Raw genomic sequence first — 17,758 nt, 5'->3', positions numbered from 1 at the left:
TGAAATCACAGGGCAGAAGTGACCTGAGCTCCGAGTCAGGTTGATGATGTGTTCCACCCTTGTGTCACAGCTCATGGTGGAGAGACCTTACTGTCCTCTCCCCTGGCCAGGCCTTTCCCTATTCTCTTTGCCTGTATTGATGCTAGGGTTGGGTCACCCACATTTGACCTTTGCACTTTGTGCATGTGGCCATCAGGAGACATGTCTTCCCACCAATTGTCCTCACCATTGTTGACTCAATTGTCTTACTAACCCCCTGTGAGAGGCCTCTAAGCAGTGGCTCTAAGTTCAAGAAGTGTGCTATTACCTTGAGGTGGGTCCAAGCACTGGTGTTTTAAAGCTCCCAGGTCATTCTAATGTGTATCCAGTATTGAGAATCACAACCTTAGATCACGGAATAGCAAACTGCAGCTTCCAACCAAATCCAACCCTCCAGGCTGCCAGTTCTTTTGTGAATAAATTTATTAAAATGCACTTTTAGCAATTCATATGTGTGTCATAGTGGTTGCTTCTATGACACAGAGGCAATCAGGTAGTTGCAGAAGAGACCATAGGGCTTAGGAAACCTAAAATATTTATCAGCCAACCTCTTATGAAAAGGTTTCTTGACATTTGTTTGAGACAGCAAATATAGGAGAAAATAGAAATTTCTGGAATGTACTTTTAGAAGTAAATGATAACAAAGTTATATTTCAAATTGCCAGTGAGGAAAAAAAAATGTTTCCCATTGCCCTGGTATTCTCTAAGATACATACGGAATGGTAATTTTAAGTGTAGATTCTGGAAGCTCAGAGGAACAAAGTATGGGGATCAATGGTCACATACTGGACCTTCGCTGGTTATAGGTCAAAGGCTCAGCTGCAGTGAGAACTTCTGGAGGAGGTGGACTTCCCCCTCACATGTTCTGATTCCTTTAGTCTGAGTTCAGCATGGATAGTGGTATTTTTGTTTGTTTGTTCCCATTCTGGGGGTCAAACCTAGGGCTTTCCATGTGCTAGGAAAATGCTCCAGACTAAACCACATCAGGCCATTTTATTTTTTATTCTGAGATAGGGTTTTACAAACTTACTTCTGGAGCCTGGCCTTGGGTCAACACAACTTACTAGCATTATTCTGATGAAATAATATATCTCTTTACAACGACAGTCAAGCTTCAGTCCCCTCCTGTGTGTGAACTGACCTTTCAGAAATCTTGATGCACAGGACTCGTGTGTGTGTGTGTGTGTGTGTGTGTGTGTGTGTGTGTGTGTGTGTGTGTGTGCCCACACTCATGTGCAAACTTTTATGTACATAATCCATCTCTGGAAGGGCACAGCAGAAATTGGCAGTCTGGGGCAGGGGTGAGAGGGGTGAGGGGCGCATTATTTGGTGGCCGAGGAAGGGAGAGCTTGATGGATTTTCTTCCTGGCCCTTCCTGGATTTCCAGTTTTTAACCAGGTGAATAGGGTGCCTGCTTGCAAAGTAAATTGAGAGAGTGAGAGAAGAAAGGGAAGGAGGGAGGGAAGAAGAAAGGAAGGAAAAAGACCTCGATCTTTCTCTAAAATGTCTGATGATTCCTGTTCTCTATCTACACAGATGAGAATGAGTGTCAGACCAAGCCAGGGATCTGTGAGAATGGGCGTTGCCTCAACACCCGGGGCAGCTACACCTGTGAGTGTAACGATGGCTTCACAGCCAGCCCCACACAGGATGAGTGCCTGGGTAAGTACCTGCTGTTCCCTTCCCTCAGCCTTCTTGTTGGGACACTTGAAAACAATATTTCTGGTTTGAAATAATAAAAAAGTCAAAAATTGCAAAAGGGCTGGAAACACTCATCCTTGGGAGATGACTTAGTGACTGATTTTGGGTTGGACTCAGGAACCCCCCCCCGGCAGCGAAATTCTTCCTTTGCTAATTGCACACAGGATTGCTAGCTTGGGGTTTTCTTCTTGCTGCCCTTTAAGGCCTTGTGAACAGGCCATTTCCGCGTGTTTTTCTGCCCCCTTTTCTGTAGCATGGCTGCTGCGACTGTTCTTCCACATGTCTGGGGCACCAAGATTCGTAAGCTTGCCTGCACCGATGCCTCTCTGCCAACTCACGGATTTCTTGTCTTCTTTCCCTCAGACGCCTCCTTTCTCTGTCCCTGCTGTTTCCAGCTTTTCCTTCTCGCTCCTCTTCACCCAGGGTAAAGTGTTACATCCTTTTTATATCAGACCAAATTCCTAATACCCGCTGCACTCAGGAAAGCCTCTCAGTTCCTCTTTGCCGTGGAATGTCTCTTCCAGACAACCGGGAAGGGTACTGCTTCACGGAAGTCCTACAGAACATGTGCCAGATTGGCTCAAGCAACAGGAACCCCGTCACCAAGTCTGAGTGCTGTTGTGATGGAGGAAGAGGCTGGGGACCCCAGTGTGAGATCTGCCCTTTCGAGGGCACCGTGGCTTACAAGAAACTGTGTCCACATGGCCGAGGATTCATGACCAATGGAGCAGGTACTTCATTTTGTTGTTGTTGACAAAAGGTGCAAGGTCTTTTTCATGGTACAGAATCAGTTTCTAGGAATCTACATGTTTCACTATGGAAAACGATGGAAATGTGGACATCATAATGTGGACAGCATAGGTTCGTCTTGTCTGGATGATTGAGATCTGCAGGAATCTTTTCTTCTAGTGCTGTCAACATCCAGGGCATTCGCCAAGTGTCCTTGGTCTAGTTGACTAAATTCGGCGTGTTTGGATCCTTGCAAGGGTCAAGCAGAAATCTGCCATAAGATAGTTTATCATTTAAGAATTTTAAAAGTAACATGAAACAAATGGTTATTTGGTTCCACTCCAGCAGAATTCATTTTAACTCAAAATTAGCCAAAATGTATTGTATCAAAGAAGCACAGAGTCTGCTGGTGTGCTAGCAATGAACACTTGTGCTGAAATGCACAGGCTGCTTTCAACTGGAAATCTAAATGTGAGTGGAGGCCAGGGAGGGGTCTGAGGAAATTCATGTGATGCCCACTGTTAGCAACAGTGATCACAGTTGGGTTTTAGTTCATAGAAGGACTGGGAAGAGGGTCTGTTGGTACTCTGTTGTATTCCAGGAAGTGGTGGGAGGGATAGATAGATAGATAGATAGATAGATAGATAGATAGATAGATAGATAGATAGATAGATAGATAGAAAGAAAGAAAGAAAGAAAGAAAGAAAGAAAGAAAGAAAGAAAGAAAGGCAGAAGGAAGGAAATGTGTTGGGAAGATGTGACTGATGGCAAAATAAAGAAACTGGGAGAGTAAAGGAAGAAAGGGCCAGAGAAGATAGAGTTACAGAAAGCAATTCCTGCTTTTCAGAGGATGCTGAAACCAGATGGTGGGAGACTCATTTACCAAGATCAGTGACGACAAAGTGTTTACTTGTACCACATGGTGAACAGGGTCAGGCACACCCCTCTGTTGATACGAGATGACTATTAGGCAATGAAGGGCTGATAACTCGTACAAGTTGCTTTCGTTGGTGCCCTGTGCTAGCTGGGTCAAGGGGTGGAGGGGAGTGGCTTTAATGCCATCAGTGCACACTGACCAAGCCCTTCTGTCTGTGATAGACACATGAATAAGGGTGTCACTTTCTAGCAAACTGCAAAAACCCAGCCCTGCAACTACCCCACAGCCCTGGTTAATTTCCAAAAGAAGGAAGTTGATCCCGTTCCTCCCACCGCGAGTTAGGTAATTTGATATTTTTCAGGATTAACTTCAAACAGGACAAAGAGAATATTAGAGAGCGTTCTTTCTTATTTTGGACATACAACATTAGAAAGAAACGCTGAAGTTTACTTGTCCAAAGGGTCCTCTGCTAGGACTTGTTCATGTGATGCCAGCAGAAGGCAAGAGAGATGGCAAGATGGACCAGGGGCCCAACAGCCAGTGGAGTGTTGTTCTAGGAATCAAGAAGAGAAAAATAGGACAAATTTAGAATAGCAATTATTTTAAGCCTTTCTCTTTGAGTAGCTTCTCATCATCGCCTCACAAAGTCATTCATTAGCTGTTCAATGAGTTACCATTGCATATGAAATTTCCTCATTTTTAGTTCATAATATAGTAACACAGTCAATAAAATTTTACACCTAATGTTACCCATTGTGTATTTTAATGTATTTATTACTATGATTTATATCTTTCCTAGATATTGATGAATGCAAGGTTATTCACGATGTTTGCCGAAATGGGGAGTGTGTCAATGACAGAGGGTCATTTCATTGCATTTGTAAGACTGGCTACACGCCAGATATAACAGGGACTGCCTGTGTAGGTAGGTACTTTGTTTTTAATGCTTTATTCCTGAGTAGAAATTTCTGGTTATAGGAAAGAAAACCCCACACTGAAAATCTAAAATGCATCTATACTTAATAGGAAATTATGAGGCAATGATCAAGTGCTTCCCAGAGTTTATAGGTGTAGACATTGAGCATTCTGCAAGTCTTTTAAGTGGGCTTTTACTCTCTTTGATCACAGATCTGAATGAGTGCAACCAGGCTCCCAAACCCTGCAATTTTATATGCAAAAACACAGAAGGGAGTTACCAGTGCTCCTGCCCGAAAGGCTATATTCTGCAAGAGGATGGAAGAAGCTGCAAAGGTGAGGGGACTTTGGCTTCGTCCACCCACCTGCCACTTGTCATGCCTGTGGATAATCGGGAGACAAGCTTCAAGACTTGCTTCCCTGGGCTTGGTGCCTGTGTAGAAAGTGGATCCCTGCGGGTGGGGGTTAAGCTGAGGCCAGGGAGGCTGCTGAAGGCTAGTAGCAGCAGCTAATACCCCATGAGCATCATGGATGACGTCCATGAGGGGCTCATTGGTACCAACTCTCCAAGCTCTGGTGAGGCCGATTCCCAGTTGATTCCTACTCCTTTCCTATTCGTTTCATTTATTCACTGTCTGTTCAACTACAGTGGAGTCTAGGGGTTTTTATGCCATGATCTCAAGGTGTATCTTATTAATTAAACTGGTGTTTCAGTTTCTATCCATCCGTCTATCTATCTATCTATCTATCTATCTATCTATCTATCTAATCAGTGGTTCTTAGCCTGTGGGTCTTGACCACTTTGCAGGCCATCAAATATTCTGCATCTCACATATTTACATTACAAATCATAACAGTAACAAAATTATTGTTATGAAGTGGTAATGAAAATAATTTTATGACTGCGAATCACCACAACGTGAGGAACTATATTAAAGGGTTACAGCATTAAGAAGGTTGAGAACCACTGAGATAGATAAGTTTGCAAAATAAAGCCACCATGCCTTCTAAGAGCTCCTCTGATTAACATGGAATTATGAAACATCCAAACTCTGCAGAAATCTCTCATCAACTAGAAATTACCTTTTCAAAACTTGCTGAGTGTGTATTTGGTTCTAAACCTCTTATTAAATAAAAATTTCAGAGGCTCTCCTATGCAGACTTGGTTCTAGGTCATCCCATAGCTGGGGAAGAAGTCGCTGATCCCAGGACTTGCTCACTGATTTGAAACATGGTCTTCATCCATAATCACTATGAGTTCTGGGAAATATATGGCTAGGACTCAGAGCTAGAGTTTATTCATACAAGTGAAGAAACATATTCAGGGGAAATATCTCTTCTTGTATTCAATTTGAAGCAAAACAAATCTACACCTCTGTAATCTGCGGTGGTGCAATGCTGAAAACTCACCGCAGCATGGGCAGTGACTTCTCCGCAGCTACACATCTGGAGTCCCCATCAGTGAGCCCTCCCCACTCTCTATAACTCTGGAGTCCACATGCAGCTGAGCAGAAGGAAGTGTAGGAGGGAATAGCTGAGGATCTAGTGACCCTCTTCTACCTTCTGAGGGTTACTTGCAAGTGGCCACTGCAGTTCCGATGCAGATGGTGATCTGGCTGTTACATTCAGAGTCTTTGCAGCATAAGCTCCTCTCTCTCCTTATTCTATAAAATCTGAGTTTGTCTACGTCTGATATATGTGGAAATGTACAGATAGGTGTCCTGTTGACTCTGAATGTTCAGACTCTGCTGGCCTGGAGTCCTTCGGGGCATAGAGATGCTTCCCGTCCGAGCACACTCAGCACGACTTGAATTCCACCTTGCACTTCCTTGCAGATCTTGATGAGTGTGCAACCAAGCAGCATAACTGTCAGTTCCTGTGTGTTAACACCATCGGTGGCTTCACATGCAAATGCCCGCCTGGCTTTACCCAGCACCATACCGCCTGCATCGGTAAGTAGGAAGGAAGCCCTGTGTGGAGCACGGCTGTTCCTCTAAGAGACTCCACTCTCTCTGCTGTCAGATAACAGAACACCGTGTTCAGCATGTGGGGTGCTCGAGTTGGATTGTGCACACATAGTATGAAGTGTGCACTCTATTTTGAACTTCCCCGGGTCAACCTCCTCCTTTCCTTTTTAACAATACAAAGCAGCTTTGAGAAGTGTCACTCTCCTTTCTTGTCCCATGCTTCTCCCAGATAACAATGAGTGCACATCTGACATCAACCTGTGTGGGTCCAAGGGTGTTTGCCAGAACACTCCAGGAAGCTTCACTTGTGAATGCCAGCGGGGGTTCTCACTCGACCAGAGTGGTGCCAGCTGTGAAGGTATGTACAGACCTCAGCTGCGACCAGCTTGATGCTCTGTGCAGAGGTGGCCTATGTGACCCTCAGCTTCTGTGAGTTGCAAAAACTAGTATCTGTTCTGGGCATGGTGGTATGCATCTGTAATTCTAGCACTTGGGAGGCAGAGGCAAGAAGATTGCCATAAGTAGGAGGTCAGCCAAACAATAAATAAATAAATAAATAAGCGAACAAAAAGGCAAGGAAGAAGAAAAAAGGCTCTGAGCAAAGAAAGCAGCCAATTGAAGATGGGCTACTCACACAGGTCCCTGGTTTTAGAAATGCATCTCTATTCTCACCTTGCTTGTAGTGAGGAACACGCCTCTTCCATGTAGATCAGGACTGTTTTTAGTTAAAAATCTAACACAGTAGGAATAACTCGGCAAACTTACCTTGACTTCTGACATTTGGGGCCGGAGCCAGAAGTTTCTCCAGCATGGACAATAGGTGTAGGAAGTAACTCTTCTACAAATGCATAATTAAATGTTTAAATTTTAATTCTTAGGATTTTATTTCCTTGCTGATATTTCTTGATCTCTAATTCCAGTACAAATAAGCAAACATAATTTCCAGAGCTACCCCACAATGCTCCGTGGTGAATCGACATCATTTTTATCTGTAGACTTCACCAGGAATCTCTGAATATTAATGTAGATATTCTGAATGTTTTGCTAGAACCGTTTCTTAGGAGGAAGTTTTATTCCTGGCATTGCCTTTTAGCCTCACAGGCAGATGGATGAGGCCTCAGAGGCCTGAGAGACAGCAGCAGACGGGGCTCACAGGAGGTTCTGCTTCTCTTACAGATGTGGACGAGTGCGAGGGCAACCACCGCTGTCAGCACGGCTGCCAGAACATCATCGGAGGCTACAGGTGCAGCTGCCCCCAGGGCTACCTGCAGCATTACCAGTGGAACCAGTGTGTAGGCAAGTAGCCCCTTGTCTCTAGAAGAGGCCTGGTTGTCGGCTCCTTATGGAGCCGGCGCCTTCCTTCTGAAGTAAGGTTACTGAGCCAGCAATAGCCTACTGAAAGTCACTCTGCCCCACTGAAACCACAGGGAAGTGAATGTCTTTTAGGAGGAAAGCATGTGATGAAGATGCTTTGGGAATAGCTGGGATGAAATGCCCTTAGCCTTCCTTGGCACCATTACCTTCTTCGTCCACTGCACTGCTAGCACCCCCACACTGGGGGTCTCTCTACATCTAGTTCCTTGAAGACTTTTGTTTCCAGGAAGATCATGCCCGGGTCATAAGTCAATTAGGAAGCTAGAAGGAGTTTGGGGTTCTTGTTAGCCCAAATCCCAAATGGGACTCAGAACTCTTAAGAAATAAAGTTATCTAGAGTAAGAATAAAGTTATCTGGAATGGGTCCCCCCCAGTGTGGCTCTATACCGGGCAAATCTCTTGGACCTGCCCCACCTGGGTGCCACTCATAGCTTGTCAGAAGTTCACTCTTCCTGGTGCCTGAGCTAGAGGTCAGGGGCTATTAACCCCATTCCTTTCTGGAAGCAAATAACAGATTTCAGTTCTCAGATGGAGAAGAACCCATCCGGCCCTACCGAAAAGCAATCAAAGAAAGCCTGCCCTATGTCTGGGGCTTTCTTACTGGCAACTGCTAACACCACAACTAAGATGCAGTGTGTGGCCCTGGTGCCACAGGTCAGGGTGGTGGGTTTTAATCCGTCCTAAGGAGGGGTTTTCCAGGGGCTTTAACTGATATTTTAGTTAATTAGAATTTTCCTTTTTTTTTATAAAAGGGAGCTAGCTTAAATGTCCTTCACCAACAAAAATTGCAAATAGAAGAATAAATCAAGATGCTGAGGATAGGAAATAAAATTCTTTGTAGAGTGAGTTGTTCAGGGTAAACAGGATGGACGGGGCCAGAAGAAGTACAGTACGTGTCAAGCAAACCACTGTGCTTGCAGAAGGCAGAGATTGAGTAGGCGAGCATGCTGTCCTCAGGTGGCAGACACTGAGCACTGACGACTGCTGGTCTTCATTTGTGCTCTGCTCCCCACCCAGATGAGCAACATGAATGCTTATTAAATGTTGTCAGAAGTAAAATAAAATGGAGAACTCTGTGAAAAGGGAGGAGAGCACCCCACCAGAATGGATATTACAGAAGCCCAGAGAGAGACCTGAGGTCTCTGTTGGAGACTCTTCAGTTTGGCATCTGCCTCAGAAAGAAACCTTCCAGAACAAGCCATTTCAGCTTGCATACCAAGAGGCACTCGGTCTCTTCCTCGATAGTCTATTCTCAGAGCAGATAGAGTTAATATTTGCATGTTTCTTTTGTGTGTGTGTGATGAATTTACTTTCCTTCCTCTAATGTAGACCCACTTTGTGCCTATTAGCAAAAAAACAAAATAATTCAAGGGATAGATTGACAGATTTTGCCCTATATCTACCCATGCCTCAAGGCATGTTAGTTTGGGAGGAAGGTTTACACACATGAACTGGAAACACCTCCACATCCTATCTGTCTTGTACGGCTCCAGGGGGTGCTCTTTCCCTCTGTGCTTCCACCAGAAGTGGCCATCCACAGAGGAATGAAGGCCACACTCCAGGGAGAGTCTCCAGCATGCCCTCCAGTGGCAGGTCTAGGAAAGAATATTAGAGATTTCAAAAGTACATAGAAAGCCAGTTTTCTTCATTTGAACTCAAGTTTTCGAGAGTTAGATTTGTGGGGCTGGAGACATGGTTCAGTGGCTAAGACTTACTGGCTGCTCTTCCAGAGGACCTGGGTTCAATTCCCAGCACCCACATGGTGGCTCTCAGCCATCTGTAACAGCAGTTCTAGGGGATCTAGAGCCTTTCCTGGCCTCCACAGGCACTGCATGCATGTGGCACACTGATGTACATATATGAACACAGTTTCCTTTAAAAAATTTTAAAGAATTGTTCTATTTTCCTCTCTCCTCCCTCCAAACTGTGCAGACTCCTATGGATAGACTGCCCTGTCGAATGTGTGTCTCATAGGTTTCCCATTACTGTCTGAAAAGTCCGCACGGAATCTCTTCCAGCCACAGTTAGCTTTAGTCATGGCTCACATGCTGGAGCTCCAGCTGGTTTGAATAGGGACTCAGAGAGAACGCGGGCATACCAGGAGGTAGGACTTAGCCTGAGCATGGGCACCTGGAGGTCTTGGCAGACTTCTTGAAAAGGAGGTACAAATGAGGTGGACTCCCCTGCAGGACATCAGCTTTCCTGGCCCTTCACACCCTGCACCAGGAAGGCCCACGGGCGGCCTCTGCAGAAGTGGTTTTGTGGTTCTCTGCTATGGAGACATCCATCCTGCAGGCACTTGTGAAGCAGAAACACAGATAACTGTATGATCCTTCCCACCTGCCCTAAACCCCAAATTATAGCTGTGGTCCTGCCTCACGAGGAGCAGAACATGCCAGCTTTGGTTTTCAGTGAAAACCGGAGTCCCAGGCGTCTCACAGTGCTGTCTGGGGTGCTCTCCATTAGGTTCATTTGACCTCTTCCACCATATTTAGTCAGCGTGGCAAGAAGCTCCATCTCCACCGCTTGTTCTCTCCCACCAAGGCTACACAGCCTGCTTTCTCTCCCTGAGCCCTACCTACCCACCTACCTACCTACCTACCTACCTATAGGCCAGGTGGTCAGTCATGAGGAACATGAGCCAAAATCCTGCTTGGAAGTGTATGGCAAACGTCACTTATGTCGTGTTTCCTTGTGTTTGCTGCAGATGAAAATGAATGCTTGAGTGCACATGTCTGTGGGGGAGCCTCCTGCCACAACACTCTGGGGAGTTACAAGTGCATGTGTCCCACCGGCTTCCAGTATGAACAGTTCAGCGGAGGCTGCCAAGACATCAATGAGTGTGGCTCGTCACAGGCCCCCTGCAGTTATGGCTGCTCCAATACTGAGGGTGGCTATCTGTGTGGCTGTCCTCCAGGGTACTTCCGGATAGGCCAAGGGTAAGTATTTCTCTTCCTGCGCTTGGTTAATGACTTTCTAAATTTGCATGTCTATGTAACTACATGCCCTACTAGAGAAGTGCATTTTCTGTAAGGGATGTATCCGGGTTTTTTAGAAACTCATAGAATATCCAACAGTGCGATGCAGCTACACTGTGCATACTTCTGTGTACAGCTTCTCTGTTTCATGTTCTTAATCTTAAATCCCGCTGAGAAGTAATTGGTTTATTTGCTAAGAACACACTGCTGTCATCCCTCTCAGAGCTGGGCCCACCCCACACACCTGAGCCACCTCCTGAGGAAGCATACTGGGCTCTCTGTTGGCTGACAGGGCTTTCTTTTCTAGTTCCCATCAGGCTAAGCAAAATAGATACCTTTTACTGGAGATCTCTTACAGTTTGTAAGGCATCTTTTGCCCTTCACTCTTGAATTTACATTAGAAATGATCAAAAAGCACATTAAATATGAGTTGGAATAATTAACTGTAATTTCCAAGTAGAACATTTTACCAAATGATATGAATATGTATGTGACAGTTTGGGGCAGAGAAGGTACACTATTTTTCTTAATAGCTTAAAGTTTTAGTAAGTTTAATGACTTGAGTGTACATCTAGCTCATGAATCTCAATTTCTTAATTAACTCCTCTCTCTCTCTCTCTCTCTCCCTCTCTCTCTCTCTCTCTCACACACACACGCACACACACACACACACACACACATTTATACCAAACATGAACCCAGTGGTCCTAGAATCTATGACACACTGGCTTTCAGGGACTTATTCTAGTCTTTATAAATGTCAAGGTAGAAGACCACTTCGTGGGAAGCTCTCGAAATGCCAGCAGAAGGACCCAAAGTCCCATATGTCTGGCTCTCGATTGACTCTTTTATTATTTTTTTACAGTGTAATGCCAGAACCATTTTTCCCAGGAAAAAAATTTGTGACACTCCAAACTGGCTCTTTGCCAATAGGATTTTGTAGTCACATTTCTTATAAGTGGTGCTCTTGGGACAAGGAAATACTGGAGGGAAATTCTGGGAAAGAAAGAAAGCCTGCAGACTGGGGTTTACTTCCTGGAACCCTCATGTGCATGGATGCACAAGGATGGACAGTTTCCTCTTCATCCTCCTCCTTGCTTAGCTATGTCCCTGCTGCTAGTTGAAGAGGAAAAGAAACGTGTGCACTTAGGAAGAGCCTGGGAAATAGAAAGACATGCTAAAGTGTAGCCAGAAACAGCAGCTAGCCAGGGACTTGGTGCTGTGTTTGGAAATCTGTAGACAAACAAGGAAATGAGCTGTAAAGACTGGCTCAGCCATCACAGAGAAGCAGTTTAGTGGGGATTGTGCACTTTTCGTGGTAGAAATCCACCCGTTTATAACAGCTTTGGCCTCTCTGTGATGTCACTTGAGTGAACTTTACCCCCCATAATAAAGGTTGTTTTAGCATAATTCCTAGGTTCTCAACACATTTAAACAGGGAGCCTGACAAAAACAAATCAAATATTGAGTGAGACTCGGTCTATAACTTGGCTTTGCTAACTGAAAAGCAAAGAAACAAGGATTAGATCTCTCTTGGGTACTGGTTTGTTTATCTGCCTTCACATGAGTCAAATCCAAAGGCCTTAGTGGTTTTAAATGATTTGAAATTCAACCGTTTCCCACAGTTGGGCAAGCTCTGCGCCAACTCATGCTGTATGTGGGAATATATTGTATAGCCAGGCGATGGTGACCCATGCCTTTATTCCCAGCACTTGGGAGGCAGAGAAGGTGGATTTCTGTGAGTTCCAGGACAGCCAGAGCTGTTATACAGGGAACCCCTGTGGGAGAGAGAGAGAGAGAGAGAGAGAGAGACAGAGAGAGAGAGAGAGACAGACAGAGACAGAGACAGAGACAGAGAGACAGAGAGAGAGACAGAGAGAGAGAGAGAGAGAGAGAGAGAGAGAGAGAGAGAGAGAGAGAGAGAGAGAGAGAGAATATATTTTTCATCATCACAGCACAGTACCATACAAACCCTCGGTAATCACCTAGACTTCTCTTCGTGCTGCAGTAACACCTGCAAGAGTAAACTTGTATTTATAAGTGATTGCTTAGGAAGTGGACTGCAGAGGCACGGTGGTGGCAGTGGAACAGGATAAGAAGTGATCTATAAGAACCCAAGAAAGAGCACACCATACTGCACAATACCCTCTTGAGCCAGCAGGGGCAGCAGTGGTGGCAAAGGCAGTGGTTAGGACAGGGACATAAAACAGAAACATAGGACATGAAAGGGTAAAAGACTGGGGTGGAGGTTTAGTAGGAGCAGAGGTAGCAGCAGGAGGGTAGGAGACATGGGAGAAAGAAAACCACTAAAATACACTTTGCCCATAATATGTCATAAGGTATCTGACATATGCTGATTTTAAAAATTAAAACATAAAAATCAAGGTCACAGTGTAGAAAAAAATACATTGTCCAGGAAAGAGGCCCCAGAGATGTCCCACCTGCCCACTCAGTGCTGTCTCCTAAAGGTACAACTGACAGGGGCCTGACTCATAATAAAAGAAGACATGTTTCAGTGACCCACCAAGTCACATGATCTCTTTCACTCTTGATCTTCAGTTTTCAGTGTGCCCCTCCCTGCAGAGTACTGCAAAGGTTTGTGCCAGTTGGCTGGGAGATGAAAGGACAAGGAAGTATACAAACCAGGGTCTTGAGAGAAAGGACTCTGTACTCAGGGGACTAGGCATTTTGGAGCTCAATGACAGAGGGTGTTTGTATGGTTCTTAGAAGCAGATGGTTGTCCAGTGGGCAATGTGATGTTACTAGCCAGGAGACTGACTGGGCATCCAGAAGGCTGGGCATCCAGGAGGCTGGGCATCAGAGCTATTGAATCTGATGGAAACTGCCTGTGTGTTCCTTTCTGCCGTAGGCATTGCGTTTCTGGAATGGGCATGGGCAGAGGAGGCCCAGAGCCACCTGCCAGTGGTGAGATGGACGACAATTCACTATCCCCAGAAGCCTGCTATGAGTGTAAGATCAATGGCTACCCCAAACGAGGCAGGAAACGGCGAAGCACAAACGAAACAGACGCCTCGGACGTCCAGGTACCTTGGAGTCCCTCCTTGTCTGCAGATATGTAAGGGCTCTTGGGTGCCTGTGTTTTCCTCCAAGGACACCCTGAAGTGTGAACAACCTCCCAGACAGGAAGTCCAGTCATTCTCCTGGCTCTAGCAATATTTTACAAGAGGCTATGGGGCTTGGGGGGGGTGTTTGGTTTTATTTTATTTATTTATTTAGGCTGCCTTTTGAGAATGGCAGTTTGAAAGGTTTTCACACACTTGCTCATTTCCTCTGTCTCACCAAGAAGAAAGTCAAACACCCACCCAATGTCTGCAGAAAGGACAAGGTCTGAAGTCAGGGCTAGCAAGTGGGCAGAATGGTATGCACACACAGTGCTCTCTACACAGGGAAGCCAAGGTCTAGAAACTAGAGGCTCTCCTCCATGGAAAAAGAGCCACAGGGAGTGTGGGGGACTTTGATGGTGAGCAGGACCGTATGATGCTGTGATCTTCTGGCTCCAGGCTGGGAGCCTTAGCCTATATGGTCCCAAAGATGCAAGCAGAAAGCTCCGTGAAAAGCACAAACCTTAACAGCTCAACACAGCCAGGAAGTAGGTCCATAGGTGTGTCCTTCCAAGGGGATGATTTGAGTGTCAGTGAGCAAAATTGAAGTAGACGAGTTCTGAGTCTGAGTGTCAGCAGTGCAACCCACCTGCTGTGGTTTGGGAAATAAGTCTTTGGAAAGGAAATCTGTGAACAGTGCTTCAAAAAACTCCAGGTCTGAATCACCCAGAAGGCTTGTTAGGACGGATTGCTGGGAAGAGCCCCAGGGATTCTAATTCAACAGGTCTGGGAGGGGCTAATAATTTACATACCTAATGGTTTCCAGGTGCTGTTACAACTGCTGGTTCAGGGAACACACTTTAAGACCTACCAAGAGTCTCCCCCTCCCCCAATACAAATAATTTCAACCTGACTTCCTGCCATCAGTTTAATTCTTTGAAAGCACATTTGTGATTTTAAAAAAGTACCTCTGAGTGTGCATTTTCAGCATAACATATATGGCATGGACAGAAAATTTTATTTGACTTGAGACTTGAATGGCTTATTCTTTAGTATGAGAACCAAAGAACATATTTAGTTGAATTTATGGCATCTCCGCGTGTCTTTCCAGGATGGGTCTGAGATGGAAGCCAACGTGAGCCTCGCGAGTTGGGATGTGGAGAAGCCAGCTAGCTTTGCTTTCAATATTTCCCACATCAACCACAAGGTCCGAATCTTAGAGCTCCTGCCAGCCCTCACCACTCTGACGAACCACAACAGATACTTGATTGAATCTGGAAATGAAGATGGCTTCTTTAAAATCAACCAGAAAGAAGGTGTCAGCTACCTCCACTTCACGAAGAAGAAGGCGGTGGCCGGGACCTACTCCTTGCAAATCAGCAGCACTCCACTTTATAAAAAGAAAGAACTTAATCAGTTAGAAGACAGGCATGACAAAGACTACCTCAGCGGAGAACTGGGTGACAACCTGAAGATGAAAATTCAGATCCTGCTTCATTAATTCACCATCCAGAGACCAAATAATTAAAACGAAAGTAACTTTAGGTAGGTAGAATTCTATTTTCCCCAAACCAGACCTTCACAGCATGGTACAATCATTCACCAAGGCGATCTGTATAAACGAGCACTCTTCTTGAATGACATCAAGGTACAGTGATGATCCTAGTTCAAACAACCACTTTCTCAGGCTTCTCATGAGTAGCAGCTCAGCTACCTTGCCATACGTGTTGATTCCTGAAAACTGGGACATGAATATCCACTGAGATTGGCCATTCATGCCAACGGCTACCTTTCCGGCTGCCGCACACGAACATATTTCCATTTGATGGGCTGTTCCATTCGTTTTCAAATTTCAAAACTTTGCTTCTCCAAGTGCGAGTAGTAGGTTGGCCGATTATGATGTCTATTTGGTGCTAGCAAATTCTCAAAATAGATTTATTGATGCACTGTAATAAGTACACAAGTTAGAAACCAAATTGCCAAGTATTCAGTTCAGATACTTCATTCATTTCAATCAACCAAAGTTAGTTCAGTAGCTTATCTCACTTATGAGTATAATACATTACATGTAAATTAAGTGTGTGTATACTGTAATCGTGTTATTTTTATCATTGAAACATTTATAAACTAGAATAATAAAGCCCTTAATGTGAGGGTTTGTAATGGTGCTTATTAAGACCAAAGACTTGTTAAACATCTACAGCAGGTGGTAGTGGAATCTGTGACTGGCCCACTTGTGCACTGAGGTTGGGGAAGACAAGGACGCAGCCTCAGCCACCAGAGGATCACCAGTACACCCTACATCACACCGCATGTGCAATATGCCAAAGTCACTCTCAGTCATTCCTGTCAACAAGGGGTTAATGTCATAATGTCACAATAAAGTGATCCTACCCTCCCTCCCTTTTTTAGTTTACTCCTTGGTTTTGTGTTCTTGTGTGGATTTGAGGCTGGGGATGGGGACCTTTCTGGAGGAAAAATAAAGTCTCTTGGGTTTAAAGTATCCTTGGTCTGTTATCTATGGCTTCTATGGGCACGTAGCATAAGCACTAGAAGAACTCACATCTTTAGCTGGTCCTCTGATTAGTGATTACAGATTAAGTGTGTGTGTGTACTGTAATTGTGAATGCTAGGAAGACAATAGAGTGCAGCATCATTTCTAAAATGTGACTAATTAATCTTGTGACTTCTAAACTCCCAGATTTAAGAACTCCCAAATATAAAATTCAGTCATTCTCTTAGAGCATTTGAACTTTGTGCCCCTTCCCCTCAAGTACATAACATTGGCAAGGTGTTCCATCTTTCCCCCTGCACATCTGTTGTTGGTCAGTGCTAGACTAATTACAGAGAGCTGATGTCAAATGGAATCCAACAGAAAGTTGCAAGTCTTGGTTTTCAAATGTCCTAACTTGAAAAATGCTGGTTTATTTAAAATGCAATATTCAATATTTAACTGTTAATCTCATTCAGTTAATAGGAGAAAATATTTTTTAAATCCCTCAGGCCAGCAAAACAGTTTGTGGTAGTGAAAATAAGATGAATTAGGCTTGTTACTTGAAGGAAGGATGAGAGTGGAATTTTCCAAGCCATGGGAAAGTCCTCTCCAATTCTTGGAAGCCTTAGGCTAAAGCCAGGGGAATAGGCTACCATCTATGCTTTTCCAGAAGGCAAAACTGGTGTCAACTGCTGTAAGTCCTAGTTTAAACACATCTCTTCCTAATGAGAAAGCAACCCATTGAGAGGATGGGTTTCCTTGCAATGCAGTCAGTTCAGCTAGGCTAGACAAGGGTGCTGATACCCACTTAACACCCATGAATATCTTTTGGAGTGCATTGTTGGCTGGTTTGTCTGTGGTTCTTTTTTTTTAAACTCTGATTTTTTTTCTGCCCAGAGGAATCTTGATCATAATTGTTGCTCAAGAGAGATGAGCTGAAGATGAGTGGGATCAGTGCCTTGAAGAGGAGGTTAAAATACAACTTGGAATTTCCTTTTAACTCTGCACCTATCTCTCTGTGATAGAAGTATATTAAAATTGCTAGAGAATAATTGATAACACATGTCAAACTATGGTTTTCATATGGACAATGTCTTGATAATTTAAACAGAACTGTAGTCCATTCAATAATAGATTTTCTTTATAACAAACAACAGAAGAAAATGGAGTTGGCGCATGGTAAGCCACTTTGATATTTTTAATAGTCTAAATCTGGATTTTATTTACTCCAGAGCCAGCAGTGTTGAACAGCATATTTTCCATGTTTCTGACTGTAACATAAAAGTTTCCTCATTGTTCCACTGCAAATATTCTCTTGTAAAATCCCTTCTGTCCCCAGGTTTCAACCTGCACCTTCCATTGTCCTGGGCCTTTCCATTTTATTTTTCCTAGTCAAAGAATTTGTGCTGTATACCATTCAGAAGCTTGAAAAATACCCTGTCTTTCCCACAGCCCATTTCATTTGCCAATAATTATTCTGTAAGTAGCGTAGAAATGAACTCAACTGCCCTTGTGAAATGTTTAGACTTGCATAAACAGCTACATTTTTGTGCAACAAATCGTGCTTTACCCAGCCAAAAGTGCTTTGGATGCTGCCATTACAAACACTATTTCACTTCAGA

At 44.3% G+C, this 17,758-nt stretch overlaps 1 protein-coding gene across 2 annotated transcripts in view; it reads left to right on the top strand.

Moving 5' to 3' along the window:
- Fbn1 (fibrillin 1) overlaps positions 1–16,145 on the top strand; it is a 202,614-nt gene extending 186,469 nt beyond the window's left edge. Inside the window, exons 57-66 of one of the 2 annotated variants that reach the window (XM_013112353.3) lie at positions 1,576–1,701; positions 2,265–2,471; positions 4,146–4,271; positions 4,475–4,597; positions 6,097–6,213; positions 6,458–6,586; positions 7,405–7,524; positions 10,310–10,541; positions 13,450–13,624; positions 14,754–16,145. In XM_013112353.3, coding sequence (XP_012967807.1) covers positions 1,576–1,701; positions 2,265–2,471; positions 4,146–4,271; positions 4,475–4,597; positions 6,097–6,213; positions 6,458–6,586; positions 7,405–7,524; positions 10,310–10,541; positions 13,450–13,624; positions 14,754–15,143 — 1,745 coding nt within the window. In that variant the 3' untranslated portion in view covers positions 15,144–16,145. Of the gene's footprint in view, positions 1–1,575; positions 1,702–2,103; positions 2,165–2,264; positions 2,472–4,145; positions 4,272–4,474; positions 4,598–6,096; positions 6,214–6,457; positions 6,587–7,404; positions 7,525–10,309; positions 10,542–13,449; positions 13,625–14,753 lie in introns of those variants that run through there. The other variant, XR_005877372.1, reaches the window with a different exon arrangement.
- Positions 16,146–17,758: the final 1,613 nt, after the last annotated feature.

This window comes from Mesocricetus auratus, unplaced genomic scaffold, assembly GCF_017639785.1.
Source record: "Mesocricetus auratus isolate SY011 unplaced genomic scaffold, BCM_Maur_2.0 Super-Scaffold_100004, whole genome shotgun sequence".
NCBI classification, from domain to species: Eukaryota; Metazoa; Chordata; class Mammalia; order Rodentia; family Cricetidae; genus Mesocricetus; species Mesocricetus auratus.
This window is presented reverse-complemented; position numbering and strand designations above follow the sequence as displayed.